The sequence below is a fragment of the Chelon labrosus genome (genome assembly GCF_963514085.1).
Source record: "Chelon labrosus genome assembly, chromosome: 4".
NCBI lineage: Eukaryota > Metazoa > Chordata > Actinopteri > Mugiliformes > Mugilidae > Chelon > Chelon labrosus.
The window spans coordinates 11,200,770-11,216,955 of record NC_140340.1 but is presented as its reverse complement, the minus strand read 5'-3'; the positions used below and the strand labels follow the sequence as shown (position 1 = coordinate 11,216,955).

Genomic DNA, 16,186 nt, shown 5'->3' with positions numbered 1-16,186 from the left:
TACTGTATGTCGACAACTTGCTTCCACTGCCCCCTAGTGGCTAGAGAGGAGCGTTTAAATCGGTCTCTGATGGACAAACGTGATCTTTAGAGACAGGATTGGTGGAAATATGCTTTAACTATGTTTTAATAAATAATGCATAAATCGAAAAGCTGAGACTTTTCAGTTGTAGAATATGGGGAAGAAAAAAGTACTTCGAGCCAGTTTAGTTGTCTGTGACTTATGTACAATATTCTGAGGCGTAATTTTAGCTGAAACACAGCTCAAATGTCCATTTAACCATCACTGTGACACTATACCAGAGATCTACTCTTCAAGGATGTAATAATTACCCTGTAAAATAGTGACCTGCAAATGACGTCTCTCATTAAATGCAACTCTTGGGTTTTATTGAATGCTTTTAAGGTGCAAAAAAAAAAATAAAAAATATAGATATAAAGAAGACATGAACAAAAGGTACCATATGTATTTGTTTCTCGGAAAATATTTCTTTTGAATAAATGCCAGATTAATACATTGATCGCATTCTTTTTTCAAAACAGGGCAATAGTCTTTTGAATACATGTAAACACGTTTATTTCATAACATAACACTTTTTTGATAAAAACCAATCCCGCATCTTCGCTGCAGTTTAACAACAGCTTAATTTTCATCTTGCTTGGTTCTCAATTCACCTGGATTTTTTATTTTCTCTCCAAGTTATCAAAACGATGAATGCAGCACCAAGAGGCCTGTAAATCTTTCAGTTGTAACTGGGTAAAATAGTCGGTATGTTCTTAAATACAACTCATAAGGGCTAGAAAAAAAGTACTTCATGCTCATTTCCACTGTACAAAAGGTTTGAAGGTTCAGAGCCAGCAATACTTGAAAACATTTAGCGACAAGCCGTTTAAAAACCTTGTTAACATACAACAATATATATACTGACACGCACACTTTTAGTTTTACACAAAATATTTAAGACAGCTAAGGTTTTCACTCCGAACGAATCCAATGTTTATAAAACATCTCGCGAGTATCATCCAGATCTTATCGGGACCTTTTATGAAAAGATAACAGTGTTGGTTTGACAGTTACCAAAGTGCATAATTGTCCACCACAATAACATTCACACACTTAAAAAAAGAAGAAAAATAAAATACAAAACAGATTGAGAGTGAAATAGAGACACCTTTTTCAGGACTGCAGCAAAAAAAAAAACCAAAAAAACTGCACAGTATGCGTGTTGCAGAGCGGAAAATGTTAGTAACTTGTTCAAAGAAATGTGTGGTTCTGATTGGTTTGAAGCTTGATTGCAGTTTTTGCGTCCCACTTCAAATACAGCAATGGGAAAAGGGCGTATATGGAAGGTTTCATTCATAATTACGAGGAGTTTTGATCAATAGGATTAATGCTGCATGCACAGTATCAACTGTGAATGATTGTTTTTATTTTTATTTATGTGCGTTTATGGAGATTGTGCCATGCTCTTTCTGCAATTAGCTGATAAGATCAAAAAAGAATGAGTGCAAGAGAAGAAAAACCGCAGCTGCCATCGGCTCAACACTTGACCAGTCCACAGGATTCATCGGTCGTTCTGCTTAATCAGCTACCCGACTGGCTTATTACCAAATAAACCTGTGTGTACTGTTTGAATGTGTTTAATGGATAGCATACGAGGCATGTGTTCAGTAATCCATTAGTTTAGTGCGTGGCCGCTATCCATCCCATCTTAGGAAAACAATGCGTCATTCTTGAACGCGGCAAAGGGCTGAATTTGAATCGCATTCCTGGAAACATCCTCTCCACAGTTTGGGTTCTGATGGAGAGGTAGTGATTCGGCTTTAGAGGAAGCAGCCAACTATTCTGAATTAATCTCATTTCAGCTGTTAACAGCGCTACATTTTTGATTCGCGTTTTTAGTATCTGCAGTTTGTGCTTTTTTTTTTCTTAAGATTCTTGCTTTTGGTGTCTCGTGATGGTTTGTGTCTGTCATTTATGACAACATTAAACATTCATGTCAAGAGAATAAGGAGTCCTTGACTTCCATGTTTCCCCAACTCTACAAGAAGGCAGGCTTGTGTACTGTAACTGCCTACACTTTGATTATTCATTGTGAAGAAAGGCAAAGATGTGGACAAGACTGAAATGTAGAATCGACTGTGTTTTGCTTACAATACCGCTAATCTAACAGGACTTGTTGCACCTTTTATCCAAAGTACATATTGCACATTAAAAGAGTTTCAAGTCTGAGTCCCAAAGTGTGATGCATGCAGCTGCCCCAAAAATGCGTAATACCAAAAGCAAGTGAGAAGTCTGAAAGCCAGCGAGTGCAGGTTTGGAATCAGAAACACGTCATCGAGGCACATCTCAGCTCTACACAGCAGCCTTAGGACAAATAAAACCAGATTCCTCTGCGTGTTTGAAGAAATGAAACTACAGAAAGGTAGGAGCTAGAAGTGTTCGTCAAACTTAACTCACACTGATTCGACTAACTTGCCAGGGAGGTACGTCCTGGCAGTTCAGCAGCCCATGTGACAGAGGAAATGCTGTTTGGCTTGCAAATGTCCCTGCTTACACTCTGCTTTGTATGCAGGAATGGTCACGCTGGATTTTGGGATAAAGAAGTTTGGATTAGAGGCTTTTATTCGACTTCATTCCTGCCTCTGCTCCCTGGACTTGGAAAGCGAACAGGAGGCGTTCTCTTCTCCCTTTTCAAATGACACTGTTACGACAGACAGTCCTTACTCCTCCGCCGTCGTTTAATGCCCACTTCACCGTTCATGCTGCTCCTCGTGCTCTCGTCCCGCCTCCTCTTCGTCCTCCCAGTCTGTTCAAGGAGACACAGTGTTTCAGATGAAGGGCAAATGACTACAGGATTCTGAAAGATTAATACAAATATCACAAAAAAATGGACTCTGTTCCGTAAGAATGTGCATTCTTACGAAAATTTGCTAAATATGAATTGCAGCCAGTGAAAACAAGATTTGTAATTAGGTTTAATACTGTGTTGATCCTGTTTTCACTCTCAATGTATTTACTTCTTTTCAACTGAGGTAATCAGCGTCAATGAATGAGAAAATAAACCTGAGCACTAGAGGTCAGTATAACACTGAAGAAGTACACGGACGATACAGCAGAACTGTTTGGGAAACAAAACCCTTGGAAATCTATTTTTTATATATATATATAAAATCAACCAATAATACATGTATTGAATATCAAGTTGGTTTGAGATCATTTTGTCAGATAGTGGGTGGATGGACTCCCTCCAGTTGCATCAGTAACTCTCGCCATGCTTTCCCAAAATGGCTGATCGTTAGTTGGACACGTAAGTAAATTTATTCATTTTTGAATAGGTCAGGTTCGGCCTGTAATGTAGTTTCAAGAACTGAAGCAAGAACAAAAAAAACAAGAGATGCGATGACACAGAACACACTGAAATACTTTAGCTCTGTAAATATGAAGAGAGGCAATGAGATATTTTTTATTTTATTATTTTTTTGCAACTGATTTGATTTTGCCTCCATAAAACACTGAAATGCTGAAATGTTGGTTTAAGTAGTGCTGTATAAATAAAGTTGTTTTTTTTTTTTTTCAAAGAGGTGCATGTCCATAAAAGGTCATAAAACTCTGGAAAATTAGATGATTTCTCTCTCTCTCGCGCTCGCTCTGTGTGTGTGTGAGACTGTGGTCGTGTTTTTATTAAGTTGTGGGAGCCAGTTTTTCATGGAGCACTAACACTGCAGTGCCATCGTGTTGTTGCGAGGCCCTATTTTTGACGGATAAAACCTGTTAAGGCTCGGCTTTATGGCACAATTTAAAATTAGGTTTAGGGATGGAGTGAGGGTCAGACTTAGGCACTTAGGTCCAGATTGTTAGGGCTGGGGAACTCGGTGGAGAGTGCACTATGTCATTGTCAATATGTCCTCACAAAGATAGAAATATGACTCTGTGTGTGTGTTTGTGTATCGCAAATTACATTAGTTTCATGTAATTGTTTCTTCTGACTTTTTAATACTCAACTCTCTTTTTTGAAAAGAGAAGAAAAGGAAAAAAAAAAAAAGGAGAAAACACAACAACAAATCAGTCCGACTCTGAGCCTACATTAAGCCAGGAATAGCGAGTTTACAGACCTTGGCGTCCCGTTCTGCAAATTTCTGGAACATGTTGGCGTAGGTCTTTTTGTCCTGTTCATGATGTTCTTTAATCTTGTGCTGGCAAATGGAAATCTGACCACGAGCCGCTCGATTCGAGGGGTTGACTTGCAGCACTTGCTGAAAGTCAGCCATGGCCAGGTTGAACTCGTTGCGAAGGAACCGGGCCTCCCCACGGCGATACAAAGCCTTCTCATTTCTCTCATCCACCTCAATTACCTTAAATAAAAATTAAAAAAACAACACACAAATACACTCACGTTAACATTATTAAATTAGCAGGTCTAAGGATCATTCAGCAGCTGCAGTGATGGATAATAGGCACATTCACAGGAGGTCACGCAGCTCACCTTGTTGCAGTTCTCCACTGCCTGGGAGAATTCTTTTAAACGCAGGAAACACAACGCCAAATTGAGGTGGGCTGTCATGACGTGGTCTTGTATCTTCTTCTGCTGCTCCAGCCCGGTACCGCACTCCATCTCGAGCCAGTAAATGATGCGCTGGTACTGGATTACTGCCTGGTGGTACCGCCCGGCCTAAGGGAGGAAGACGACAACGACTCAGAAAGATGTAGAAAGAAGAAAAAAAGAAACACTTGTTCAAACATGAAGACCAGCTTTGTGAATGTACCTTAAAATAATTATTCCCTTTCGCCTTCACTCCAGCAGCCAGATCCAGCTTTTCATTCAAGTCCATTTCCCAGGATTCTTTAGCCTTGTTAAGACAAAAATAATGCCACAGAACGTAAGTTAACATTGCTTTATAGGAGAAATTATCTATTATTCCAGTTTAATCTAATGAAATAAAGAGTTATGGGCTTATTCATTAAACTATGACAAGTAAAAACTAGTGCTCACCCTATTAAAGTCTTTGAGGGTAACTTCATATACGATATCTTTGTCTGGTCCAACTTTGTACTCTGGTTTACCTTCGCTTCCAAAGCCATACCTGTAAGTGCAATAAAAAAAATAAATTTAAAAAAAGCAAAACAACGTGATTATACTAAATAAAACATAAAAAAAACTTTATTTTATTATACACACATTATGTCAAGTGTCAACACAGACTATTTGACATTTAATACAACCGGGTTGGAAATCGCACCTATGACATAATTTAAAACCACTGGTGAAAAACCCCTGCGTGTTACACCTGTCAGACTCCACACTTTCACACGCTTACTCAAAATGCAGCGATGTCAACTAAAGAACCGTTTTCAATTTTTAAGAGAGCATCAGCGATGAATTTCTGGACACACTATAAATAAAGACGAAGCCGTGTTGAGATATATGTGGATTCTTGTTTTAATTTGACTCTGAGGAACAGTTTGTTTTGCATCCCTTTATTTTCTTCTTTCACCTGTGTTGGTTGACTACTTGCTGCCATGAACTTTCGATATGACGGGTTACTGTGAATTTCTTGTTGTTTTGCTTTGGCTTTTATTTGGGGGGGGGGGGGGGGGGGGGGGGGTGTTAAGAGGATGATGTTATTTGAGTTTGGCAGAACACTGTGTGCTGTTTGTCGACTTAGAATTCCTCTGTAATTCTGTCTATATAATTTATGATTTAAATATTTTTAATTGAGGGAATTACACAATGCAGTTAGAGCAGTGCAGTGTGCGTCATTTGTTTTTCTTATTCCTCTGTATTTCTGTCTATTTTAGTTAGTTTTGCAATGTTTTAATTAAGGGGACAATATCTTGTGGTCTGGGTTGCACTGTGTTTAATTTGTGTATTTATATTATGTTTTTCCACCTATTGTCTGGATGTTATTTGTATTTAAAACAAAAAGACATGAATGTCAAGCTGTATTAAAATATGGAATAAGAGATAAATCTGACATCTGCATGACCAAATGAGAGATAGATATTTTTCCTTCATGTCTCACAGGGATAAGATGTTTGGGGCATTAATAGCACTGCGTTAGCACTGTTAAATCAAAGAGAAGAAATCATAAAATTAGATTAATAGTCATCTGACGGGAATCCTACATTAAGTAGCATCAAATAAAAAGTTCCTGGGGACGTAAATTGTGTTTTGGCTTTACAAGCGAGACGGAGAAGATGCAAACAATGGCGCAAAGTAATCGCACATGGAACATTACTCACTGTTGTGAGGGCAAACAAAGTGACGCAGTTGTCAACTTACTTTGGTTTTATGTAAAGTACACAGCACTCTCCTTTCTGCATCATGTCCATGGCTCGGTCCACCCCCAGAGGAATGCCTTTATCCTCAGCCTCACCAACAATAAAGCTGACGTCCCTGGAGTCGAACATTCGGCCGCCACAGCTTCCCTCCAGATGCACTGCAGGACGCATGACATTTTTTTTTATTAACCTCCGTTAAATGTACCAGACAATTGTCCCATTAATCAGTAATTATCTATGAAAGGTATCACGCTGTTACCGTCAACGTGTGCTCCATCATTGGGATTGGTGTAGCCGTCCCCTTTGACCTTTATTCTTCTCACGATGCCACCGTCATCTGTAAGTATCTCTCCTTCAAAGTTAAGCAGCTCCATCTGTTCGAGTTAAACATTCAATCAGCCGCTGTTCTTCACAAACACTGATGTACGGCAGGGTATTACAGCTCTGCAGAAGTTAGTATGTGGTGTTAACAGCAGACGTGGGAGGAAAAATAGCCAAACACAAATTAATGAAGAAATAATGACGAGTATTGGAGTTCAAATACAAACAGGTGAGCCATCTAAGATCAACACACACCTATCAGCTATGATGCAGCTAAATATCGGTTTTACCCATTTCATTTCCCCTTAGACAGATAGAATAAATATAGACATATTAAATATAGTCTGTTTAATATGTCTAGACATATGAATATGTCTATAGGCTATTTGATACAAATGCTAAATAAATATTCAAACCCAGGCCCATGCACCATATCTTTGCAATCATTTTATAAGATAAGACATAGTGTATCTTTGGAAACTTTGGGATGTCTGCTCGAATGCCATTGCTTATGCACCATCCTTCACATATGGATGCACAACTGGTGGGATTTATATTTGTTGACAAATACATTAATTTATTACCTATTTATTTCTGCTTGCAGACCCTATGATAAAGAACTTCTTAACGGCTGACACATTCAGACTTTTTCTGGCAAGTAACACTGTTGAGGCACTGACGAAAGGTGTAAAATGGAGGGGGTGAACTATGCAGTTGTATGAATAAACAGTGTATATGGGGAGTCATTGGCAAAGCAGAGCAGATGGCTAAATCCCTTTCACAATTATAATTATCATTGATTATAGAGGGCTGAGGAAATCTGAGCTGAACCCTCAAGCAGACCAGCTAGAGGGGCAATTGGACTACCCAGGTTGGGTGACTGTAGGGGGATTAAAATAGACAAACCGGTTAATTTTATGAACTCCATCTGCTGTGACACGAGACGCCCTCTTAAATTATCAGCGTGCCCCCCGTGTCATGCCGAATCAATGCAAGACATAAATGGACGCGCTGACGTACCTCAAACACTACCGAAGTGTTGGGAGGAATTTTGTTGGGATTTCCAGCAATTCCATAGGCATACTCGGGTTTACACAGGAACGTGGACACCTCCCCTCGCTGCATGGACAACACGCCGATGTCCCAGGCCTTAAGGACTTGTCCTGTGAGTGGATAAAGCAAATTTATAACTATGAGAAGAGATGTAGTAGGTTCATAAAAATCACTTTCTTGCTGAGAACTGGATAAGAAGATTAATATCACTTTCATGTCTGTCTGTGAAAGGTAACTGGTAAGAGTTAGCTTGGCTCTGTCCAAATGAGACAAAACTTACCTATATCTCTAAAGCTCACTGATTAGCATGCGTTAAATTTGTAGAAAATGTTAGCTTAAATGGCAGACAGTGTCTTGGTTTTATATAACGTGTTAATTAGTGAGTTTTTCAAGCTTGTATTTACAGAACACAGCAAAGCTATTTCCAAAGATGCGCTAACGCAGCATTACAAGCTAACAGTATGAAAAAGCACATACTGCGTATCTCCTAAGAAGTAGTTTTTAGAAATGTTGTGAACAACATGTAGAAGTAAAACACATTTACATTTTCTTTTGCTAAAATGTACACAACAACCAGCAATGTGAAAAATTAGCTATCTAGGGCATTTGCAAGCGCTAGTTGACGTAAGGCGAAAATGTATGTTCGCATAGTTTGGCTAACCTGGCTAGACTAGCAACATCTGGTTTTCGACAAGATGAACGGGAAACATTCGGGAAATAAATTACGTTAATCTGAAATATGTTTGAAAAATGCAAACTACTTTTGGAAAACATGTCTGGGTGCCAGATCTTGCAAGTGTGCAGTCGATTCAAAGACAGGTCTTGGACAAAAAATAATTTTCTTATCACTGGTCTGTCTGAAAAATGCATTTTTGGTATTCAGAGGATATGTGGCTTGTGGAAAAATGGGTTCAGTTGTTAGTTTTGTTATGTATGGGGCAAAAGACCTGCTTGCGTTCACTTCTCTGGTTGGGATGAATACATTTGGAGTCTGCCACTAGTCTCTTAAGGGGCAGGGTGGTGGCAAAATTCACGTAACACACAATAAAAGACCATATGAACACCTCTTGTATCTTGTGTCAAAATCCTGTAAGTGGAAATATTCCTAAAGGTCAGAGTCCACGACTTGTGTTTGCCAATATTCGCAGAAATGGCAGAGGTGGATGGAAAGATAATATATTTGAAAACACAACATACACAGAAAATGATTAAGTGTGTCGCCTCGTTTCTGAACTGTTTCTGTTATTTCCATCTCTTTTCACACTTTTGCTAAACATCCTACCACATCAACAGACACCGCAGTTGTATCTTACTCAGAAAGTATATGAACTCATTTGTTGAACTTTTCCCTTAAGGGAGAGACAGCACGAAAGCACCATCGCGCTTGACAGTAACGAATAAAGACACCTACCTTTGCCCACATTGAAGCAAAAAGGTTCTTTGCGTTCCCGACTACAGTCAAATTTCTTCCCAGTGAGCAGTTTCCCAGTGTAGTGGACCGTCACTCTGTCTCCAATCATTGGCCGTTCTCCATCTAGCCCTTGACACTTCACGACCTGTACGCAGAAGGATGAGTTTCCACATGAACTAAGAAACCTTTCATGAGCTGACAAAGAAAACTGAAGACTGAGCAGCTGCAGGGTGGAACAATGCGTCCTACTTGTGCCTAAAATGTTGACATTTGAAGCAACTACCATAAATACCTTGATAACTCCTTGGTCTTTGGTGGGTGTTACATCAGTGCCCTTTGCAACAAACACTGCTGTGGCTGACTGGCCATCCATAGGCAAATCCTGATCAGTGGTCATTTCTGCGTGTGGGCATCACACAGTAACGCTGCAAGAGACATAAAGACCAGAGCCTACATGTTAGCAATCTGAACACTGCGAATGTCTTTATGTCTTGTGTTTTCAATTTAAAACAGGCAAGATGACATAAACGATTATATAAATCCAGTCTGTGGGGAAGGGCTGGAAAAATCACGATCTTGGATGGTAAAAAAAAAAATAAAAAAAAAATAAAAAAATAGCAAGATATTCATAATCCACCCAGTAAATTGTTCCTCCACATTATCTAGCACATGCATCTATATGCAGGACATGTGTTCTAAATCTAAGTCCCAGACTGGAACTATACAGTTTTACTGGAAAAGCCACATTAGCATTGTTTGAGGAGCACAACTGTACCACACCTTGTGTCACTGCTCCACGGATGAAGCAATTACATAACTGTAAATCCATGTTAAAGGCAGCAGCACGTCGATTACCTCACTCACTTCATTTTGTAACACGAGCTGTACTCACAGAGGTACAATATGTTCAAGACTGTTACCTTACGCACCTTTGCGCTCTCTGCCAATATATAAATGACATGGGGATACTTTGCGGAGACTAAAACTAAATCTTTGATTGAGACGTCACTGTTCCTTTTCTAATGAGCATTTTTAACATTAGTCAAGTCTCTTCACGAGAGCTCATACGTACTGGGAAAGCGTGGGCTCGACCACACTCACACACTGCGAACTGATAAAGCTGCGCCATCACAAATAGAGTCATATTATCTCTATGATGAGACAGGTGAAAATACTGAGTCTGATCAAGACTCTGAGGTGATACACATGCTGTAGTATCTGATCTGAATAGGAGGCTGTCTGGTTTTTGTCTGGTGGTCCGAGGATGTGGTTCAAATGTCTTCTCTCTTCTCTCATCACAATCAAGTATTCAGGTTTTATTTAACTGCTCTGGTCAGAGAAAATAAACTTCGAAGGCGGGTATAAGATAAAATAACAAAGTAACTTTAATTTATTTGTCCCACAGTGGGGATGTGCACCCTGAATGAGCAGCATTGGTGTGTGATTCCAGCTTTTCAGTACTTGACACTGGTACAAACACAGGTTTAGCACACAAGTTCAATACCCAGCCTTTTACACAGTTGGACTGATTTATAGAACAACTACATAAATAAAAGGCTTCAAATGACAGTTTTAAGAGTAATTAAACACAATTAGAAATGTGGCCAAACTTTTGATGATTCAAGCTGTTTTTGGTCTCGACCAGAACTGTACTGGCATTTGATACTCAGCCTTCAAGGTAGATGTATATCATTTTAACGAGTAGCAGACATTTGAATTTTACTAGTAGATACTAGTAGCAGTGAGACTATTATAAGCTTGGTGATAATACCTAAATAATAATTTTTTATATTTTACTGTTTTATTTAATTGTTGATACCAAAAAAGTAATTTCTTTGACACAGATGTCTTTCTTAACAAACTACGCCAGTGTTCCTAAATATAAAATGTTGTCTATACAAAAGCAGCTGCACATACTGTACATGTATGTACGAAAACACACCCAGATGAGAAATCAGAAATCATTGGTAATAAATAATAAGTTCGAAGGGCATTTGACACTTGATGTTAAAGAAACGTTTCTGTACCAAAAATGTTCAATATCCAGCATGACAGACAGATAGATTTATAGGCAGAAAGACGTTTCCTGCCAACATCTCACGTCTCCATGTGGTGTAAAGAATTTCTGCAGCAACTTTGCCAGAACAATAAAACTGTAATGACATGTTGGTGTTACAGCTGCTAAATGTTGCCTCTCTCATCACAGCAGAATCGTTTTCAAGCAACGTGTTTCTGGCCCCAAATGAACGGGACGACTCCCGGCCTGCCCGTGGGACAATAATGGTGACATTGTGCGAAGACAATGAAAAAAAGCTGCTTAGCTATGTCGAGCATGTTGGCAAACACTATTTGGTGATTACTATCGCGCACAACAGCTGAGACGTTGCTGGCGTAGAATGAGATCACAGCTGTTCTGCACCATGTCCGGATGTTCCTACGGTTGGCATTTTTGGACAGAGTTGTGAAATAACATCTGAAGATGAAACTTTTATGATGAAACACTTGTGAGCTAAGCAGACCAACCTGTGTGGTGTTTTTTGTTTGTTTGTTTCTCAAAGTTTTACCACACCTTTAAAATTTTAGATGTGAAATTTTATGAACTAAAAGCGTCTCTTCATGCAGCAGCAGTCCATATTCTATCTTAACATCATTTGTGAAGGAGATATCACTGCACAATTTTTAGACCCGGGCAAGAGACAAATGTAAAATAAATTTCAAAGTCGAACAAACAGTTCACATCCACAACCACAAACAAACCAAAAATGGTTGGTCTGCGACTACTTAACTGCCTGGGTTGGCTGAAGCGTAAATGGTACTCCCATTCAAAAAAAAAGTGGTTTGCGTGGTCTGTGTTTGTATAAATAGAGATAAGACATTATCTTACTAGTGGCGCAGTCCTACATTTTATCGCGTCATGCCTTAATTCTCACCCAGGTTTAGGTACAGATGTCTCAACAGACTGTTGCTATCCTTCATTAATTTTAATTTAAGTCATGTTTACTGTAGCTTCCACGGGGAATAGCTGATGTGAGAGACAAGGTAGGTTTTGCAAAGCGCCGATCAGACAGCATGTCTTGTCCACAGAGATGATTTGAGGCTATGAACTTCGCTCAGGGGCAGGTTGTTTTAGTAGCAGAAAGGAACAGCAGCTCCGATTCCTTGCATCAGCTTTGTGGGTTTTTCCATCAGTTGCCCTGTCTGACGCTGAGGACATCCCTTAATAAAAAGATGCTCTGGAAACTGGGTTCTTAAAGAGACTGTCAGGATAAACACTAAGCAACGGCAGTCCGAGGTCTGAGTCAACATGCAACGTATCAGATGTTATGAATATTGATTAAGAAACTGATCTGAATGACGTCATCCATGTCCCTCAACCCACAAAGACCTGAGTGAATGACATCTGGACAGTTTGTTCTGCTTCCTTAGTTCAGTGCCACTCTCAAAGATTAATGATAAATACCAGACTCTTCAACACAAGAGCAGCACACAATGTCCATGGCTCAGTAGAAACACCTCCTCCTGGGTATTTTAAATTTCATTTTAGATGTAACTTGCGCATGTGGTGTGTGAGTGCATGCGTGTGTGTGTGTGTGAGTGTGTGTCTGAACACAATGTTCCTTCTATTCACGGTTCCCCACTGCCAAAGCCTGTCGGTGTTCACCAATCGGAGACCCCCTCACATACAAGCAAGCTTCATTTTTTCTGGACAAACAGTTCAATCAGTCAAACTGAGGATCATTTTAGATTTTAGCGTTATCTACACTGAGACATGATATAAATTTGGAGCAGCGCTGTTATGATTTACCAGCACTAATAATGTCACAAAAGCAAAAGTTACTCAACCCAGTTATTTCACCTTTTCTTTTTTTAGCTTTTCCAGTATGACAAATGTGCTTGCACCGAACACTGAAAATGGAAACAGGGTGCAAACAGTTACGACATAGATAAGATGGCATGTTGGCTACATGTACCTAAACTCAGATACCCTGCAGAGGAATGCAGGAACAGAACACAATGAGGCAAAGACCACATCCACGGACGCACACAGTGTATCTGTACATTCCGTCTCACATCCGTACTCTGCTGCTGATTCATATGTGAACATGTGAGTACACACTGTGCATGGCAAACCTATAACAATTCATTGTCTTACATGAGGGAGGCTGTTTCTTTTTTCTTTTTCTTTTTTTTTTTTTTTGTTCAGCCAGATGGCTGCATCATAAGTTGTTAAAATGATGTGGGGAAAAGCTTGTAAAGTTGCCTTTATGAACATCTGTTTCTGGAAATGCTGCTACTGTGGCAAAGATTAGTGTTTGAAGTACTTTTAATGTGAAACTAAAGTGAAATCTTAAACAGTTTTTTTCCAGATATAAGGCAGCAATTAAAAAAAAAAAAACTTGTCATCCTTTAATTACACAGCCGTCACTGTTCATGCACAAGAAGATATTTGTCTTCATTAAATATCCCCCTGAGGCAGTCTGATTCATCTCTGGGATGTGTCCATTTCATGAGGCCACCTCATCTAGATCCAAACGTACAGGGACGTCCTTTATGTTTGAAGTTATATCAAGAGGCTGCATACCACGGCGTCCTGTAATGTGGGTCCACCAAAATGAATCAGGACACGGCGAACCGGAGCCAATGTCACAGTTGTCAGAAACAGTTCAACAACCTGTAATTCACGGGGATACGCTTAAGCCTCCGGGGGATTCTGGGTGTAAACTGCTGTCCTCATCCACCTCCACTGGGACCCACAGCCAAGAGCCACATTCACACACTCACACCTTTAAACCCACTCCTATCATCATCCACTATTTTCCAGAGCTATTACCTCACAGACCCCCCCTTCCAACATGTATGACAAATCCAAACACCCATCCTATACAACAAGTATATGCTTATTCTTTCTTTTTCTTTTTTTTTAATTATGAATTGTTTTTGCCAGACTCTGGATTGAAGGCACATCTTCATGATGTATAACAAGTGTCCATTTAACTCAGCCAGTGAACGTGAACAAAAAATAAAAAATAAACATTATATCTCTATTGGCTCCACAATTAAAGAATTTCAGCGGCAGAATAAGAATGACTTAAAAATGAAAAGACTTACATTTATTCCTTGTGGTCCGCTTAGGAGGATTTCTTCCCGGACCCGCCGAAATTTCCCTCGGTGGATGTTTCTTTTCTCTGTCTCCGTATGGATCCTCCTAATTCATGTCACATCCAGCGTACTAAATGTTCAGCACATGCAGTTATTTTGTCTTTCTTTTTTTTTTATGTGTGTGCGTCTTTTTTTCTCTCCCTTCTTTCTCCCCCTAAAGGTGCCGGTGTAGTAGCCACATGGCGCTCTGACTTCAAAATGACACTGGGGAGATAGAGAGGCAGAGAGACCCTGAGAAAAACCGAGAGAGAGAGAGTGTGAGAGAGAGAGAGAGGTGGAGGGAGGGGGAGAAAAAAAGAAAGAGAGAGTAGAGACGAGTAGAGTAGTTGTGGGAGGGCGTTTAGTGTAAAATTAAGGGCAGGTCTTGGAAAGCAGCCACAAAGTAACACAATGTTCCGGCTGTACTGTAGCCGTACCGCTGCCGCTGCTGATGAGAACACTGTGTTCCAATAGACACCCTGACCTGTAACCCGTTCCGTGCCGAGCCAGGCCGGGAACAGCCTGTACCGCAGCAGGCTGTCCTCTCCGCTCAGCTGACAACACATATCGTCAACACTGCTGCCGCTGCTGTGCAATAGCTAGTGAAGGGACGGGGATGTGTAAGCACCGATATACAAAAGCACACCTCACTGACCGATAAGACGCGCCATGAGACGGATTACTGTTTCTGTAAGGGACGGTAAAAACCCCGCCTTTTATCTTTGTTTACCGGAGTTTTTTTTTTAATACATATATATTTATATATATTTAAATAGGCTGTACAAATACGCGTTTGGCTGTTTCTCGGTACGTGTTTCCGATAGTGTCTCACCTGCTATTCTTAGTAATGGCTTGCGGTTATTTTACTTTATGGTGATTTTTTTATTGAGTTTTTTTTTTTGTTTGTTTTTTATTTCCCAGAACAACCTGCGTTTGCATTACTGCGGTAAAGCAAGCATTCTGTTAAAAACTTGGAAGATGGTTCATGTTACCTAAAAGTATTTATTTTTCTTTTAGGCTATATTTGCAAAACCTACCTTTATGTTTAAATTTTTTTAAAAACTGTGTGTTTTCCGAGCTCTTATTTTGTAAGTCAAACCTATAACCCCATGCCAGTCAATATACTATCCAGTCTAGTCATGCTAATTAAATTTCTTCCCCCTTGCCATGATTAAAGTACAAATAAATATTTAAGTACTTACAGTGCCAGGGTGTCAGGTGACCCTAGCTCGGGTGGTGTTAAACATGTGAGTCTCTCAGTTGTTTGCATCATATTTTAGGAGCACTTGTTTTGCAAGTCAAATCATAAATTGCCAAGAAAGTATTAACAATAACACCCATGTTTTGAAGGAACAGTGTCGGCTAGGGCCTGCGGCTACGTTTACCCCCCTATGGCCAGTATAAGAAAACTTGTTAAGAGTTAATAGCCTATTAAAATACCAGTAAAAAGCTGAAGTACTCACTGTGACGGTGTGTACCCCCTGTTAGTGTTAAATGATAAATAGGAAATCTGGGCCAGGTGGGGAATACATGTGACCACTTCTCCTAATGCAACTCAATGCAAATTGAATAGCGCTGCTACACTGCAGTAAAACATAAACTCATTTGCCAGTTCATTAGGTACACTAGTGAAAGCAATTGGATTCTAATATAGCAGTCCTGCACTAATATTGAATTGTACTGTGTTGTGCTGCACTGACGCGTGTTTCCATATTCTGACATTTCAGTCAGTTATAGGCTAAATACTAGAAACACTTTCTTAGTGTTTAATTCGGTGCAGTTTAACAGCAGCACAAGGTGCATCACAACGCTGCCGCCTTTCTTACACTGTTTCAGCATAACCTGAACAGCCACAAAGGTGAATTTAGTGCATGGCTGTGCATCTAATGTTTTAGCAAGTGAGTGAAAAACTATAGTCTACTTTAATTCAAGTGTGTTTGCTTCCACCTAACCCATGAGTGTAGCTTAAGAAATGCTACA

At 39.7% G+C, this 16,186-nt stretch overlaps 1 protein-coding gene across 1 annotated transcript; it reads right to left on the bottom strand.

Annotated features, from left to right (window-relative positions):
- Positions 1–367: 367 nt before the first annotated feature.
- On the bottom strand, positions 368–14,451 carry fkbp5 (FKBP prolyl isomerase 5). Its single transcript, XM_084543412.1, has 11 exons — positions 14,177–14,451; positions 9,360–9,492; positions 9,068–9,212; positions 7,624–7,766; positions 6,542–6,656; positions 6,284–6,440; positions 4,994–5,084; positions 4,767–4,850; positions 4,487–4,672; positions 4,116–4,355; positions 368–2,809 (listed from the first exon to the last, which is right to left on the bottom strand). The coding sequence occupies exons 2-11, from the start codon at positions 9,462–9,464 to the stop codon at positions 2,708–2,710; spliced, it is 1,368 nt and encodes a 455-aa protein (XP_084399538.1). The 5' UTR covers positions 9,465–9,492; positions 14,177–14,451; the 3' UTR covers positions 368–2,707.
- Between the last annotated feature and the right edge of the window lie 1,735 nt (positions 14,452–16,186).

What these genes read in the sequence shown, in the direction of transcription:
- fkbp5 (XM_084543412.1), bottom strand. Translation starts at nt 9,464, where the DNA reads ATGACCACTGATCAGGATTTGCCTATGGATGGCCAGTCAGCCACAGCA. An exon ending in TTGCTTCAATGTGGGCAAAG is followed by an intron (nt 7,767 to 9,067) that starts GTAGGTGTCTTT and finishes ATCCACTCACAG; the next exon opens with GACAAGTCCTTAAGGCCTGG. An exon ending in TTGCAGAACGGGACGCCAAG is followed by an intron (nt 2,810 to 4,115) that starts GTCTGTAAACTC and finishes CTCCTTGAACAG; the next exon opens with ACTGGGAGGACGAAGAGGAG.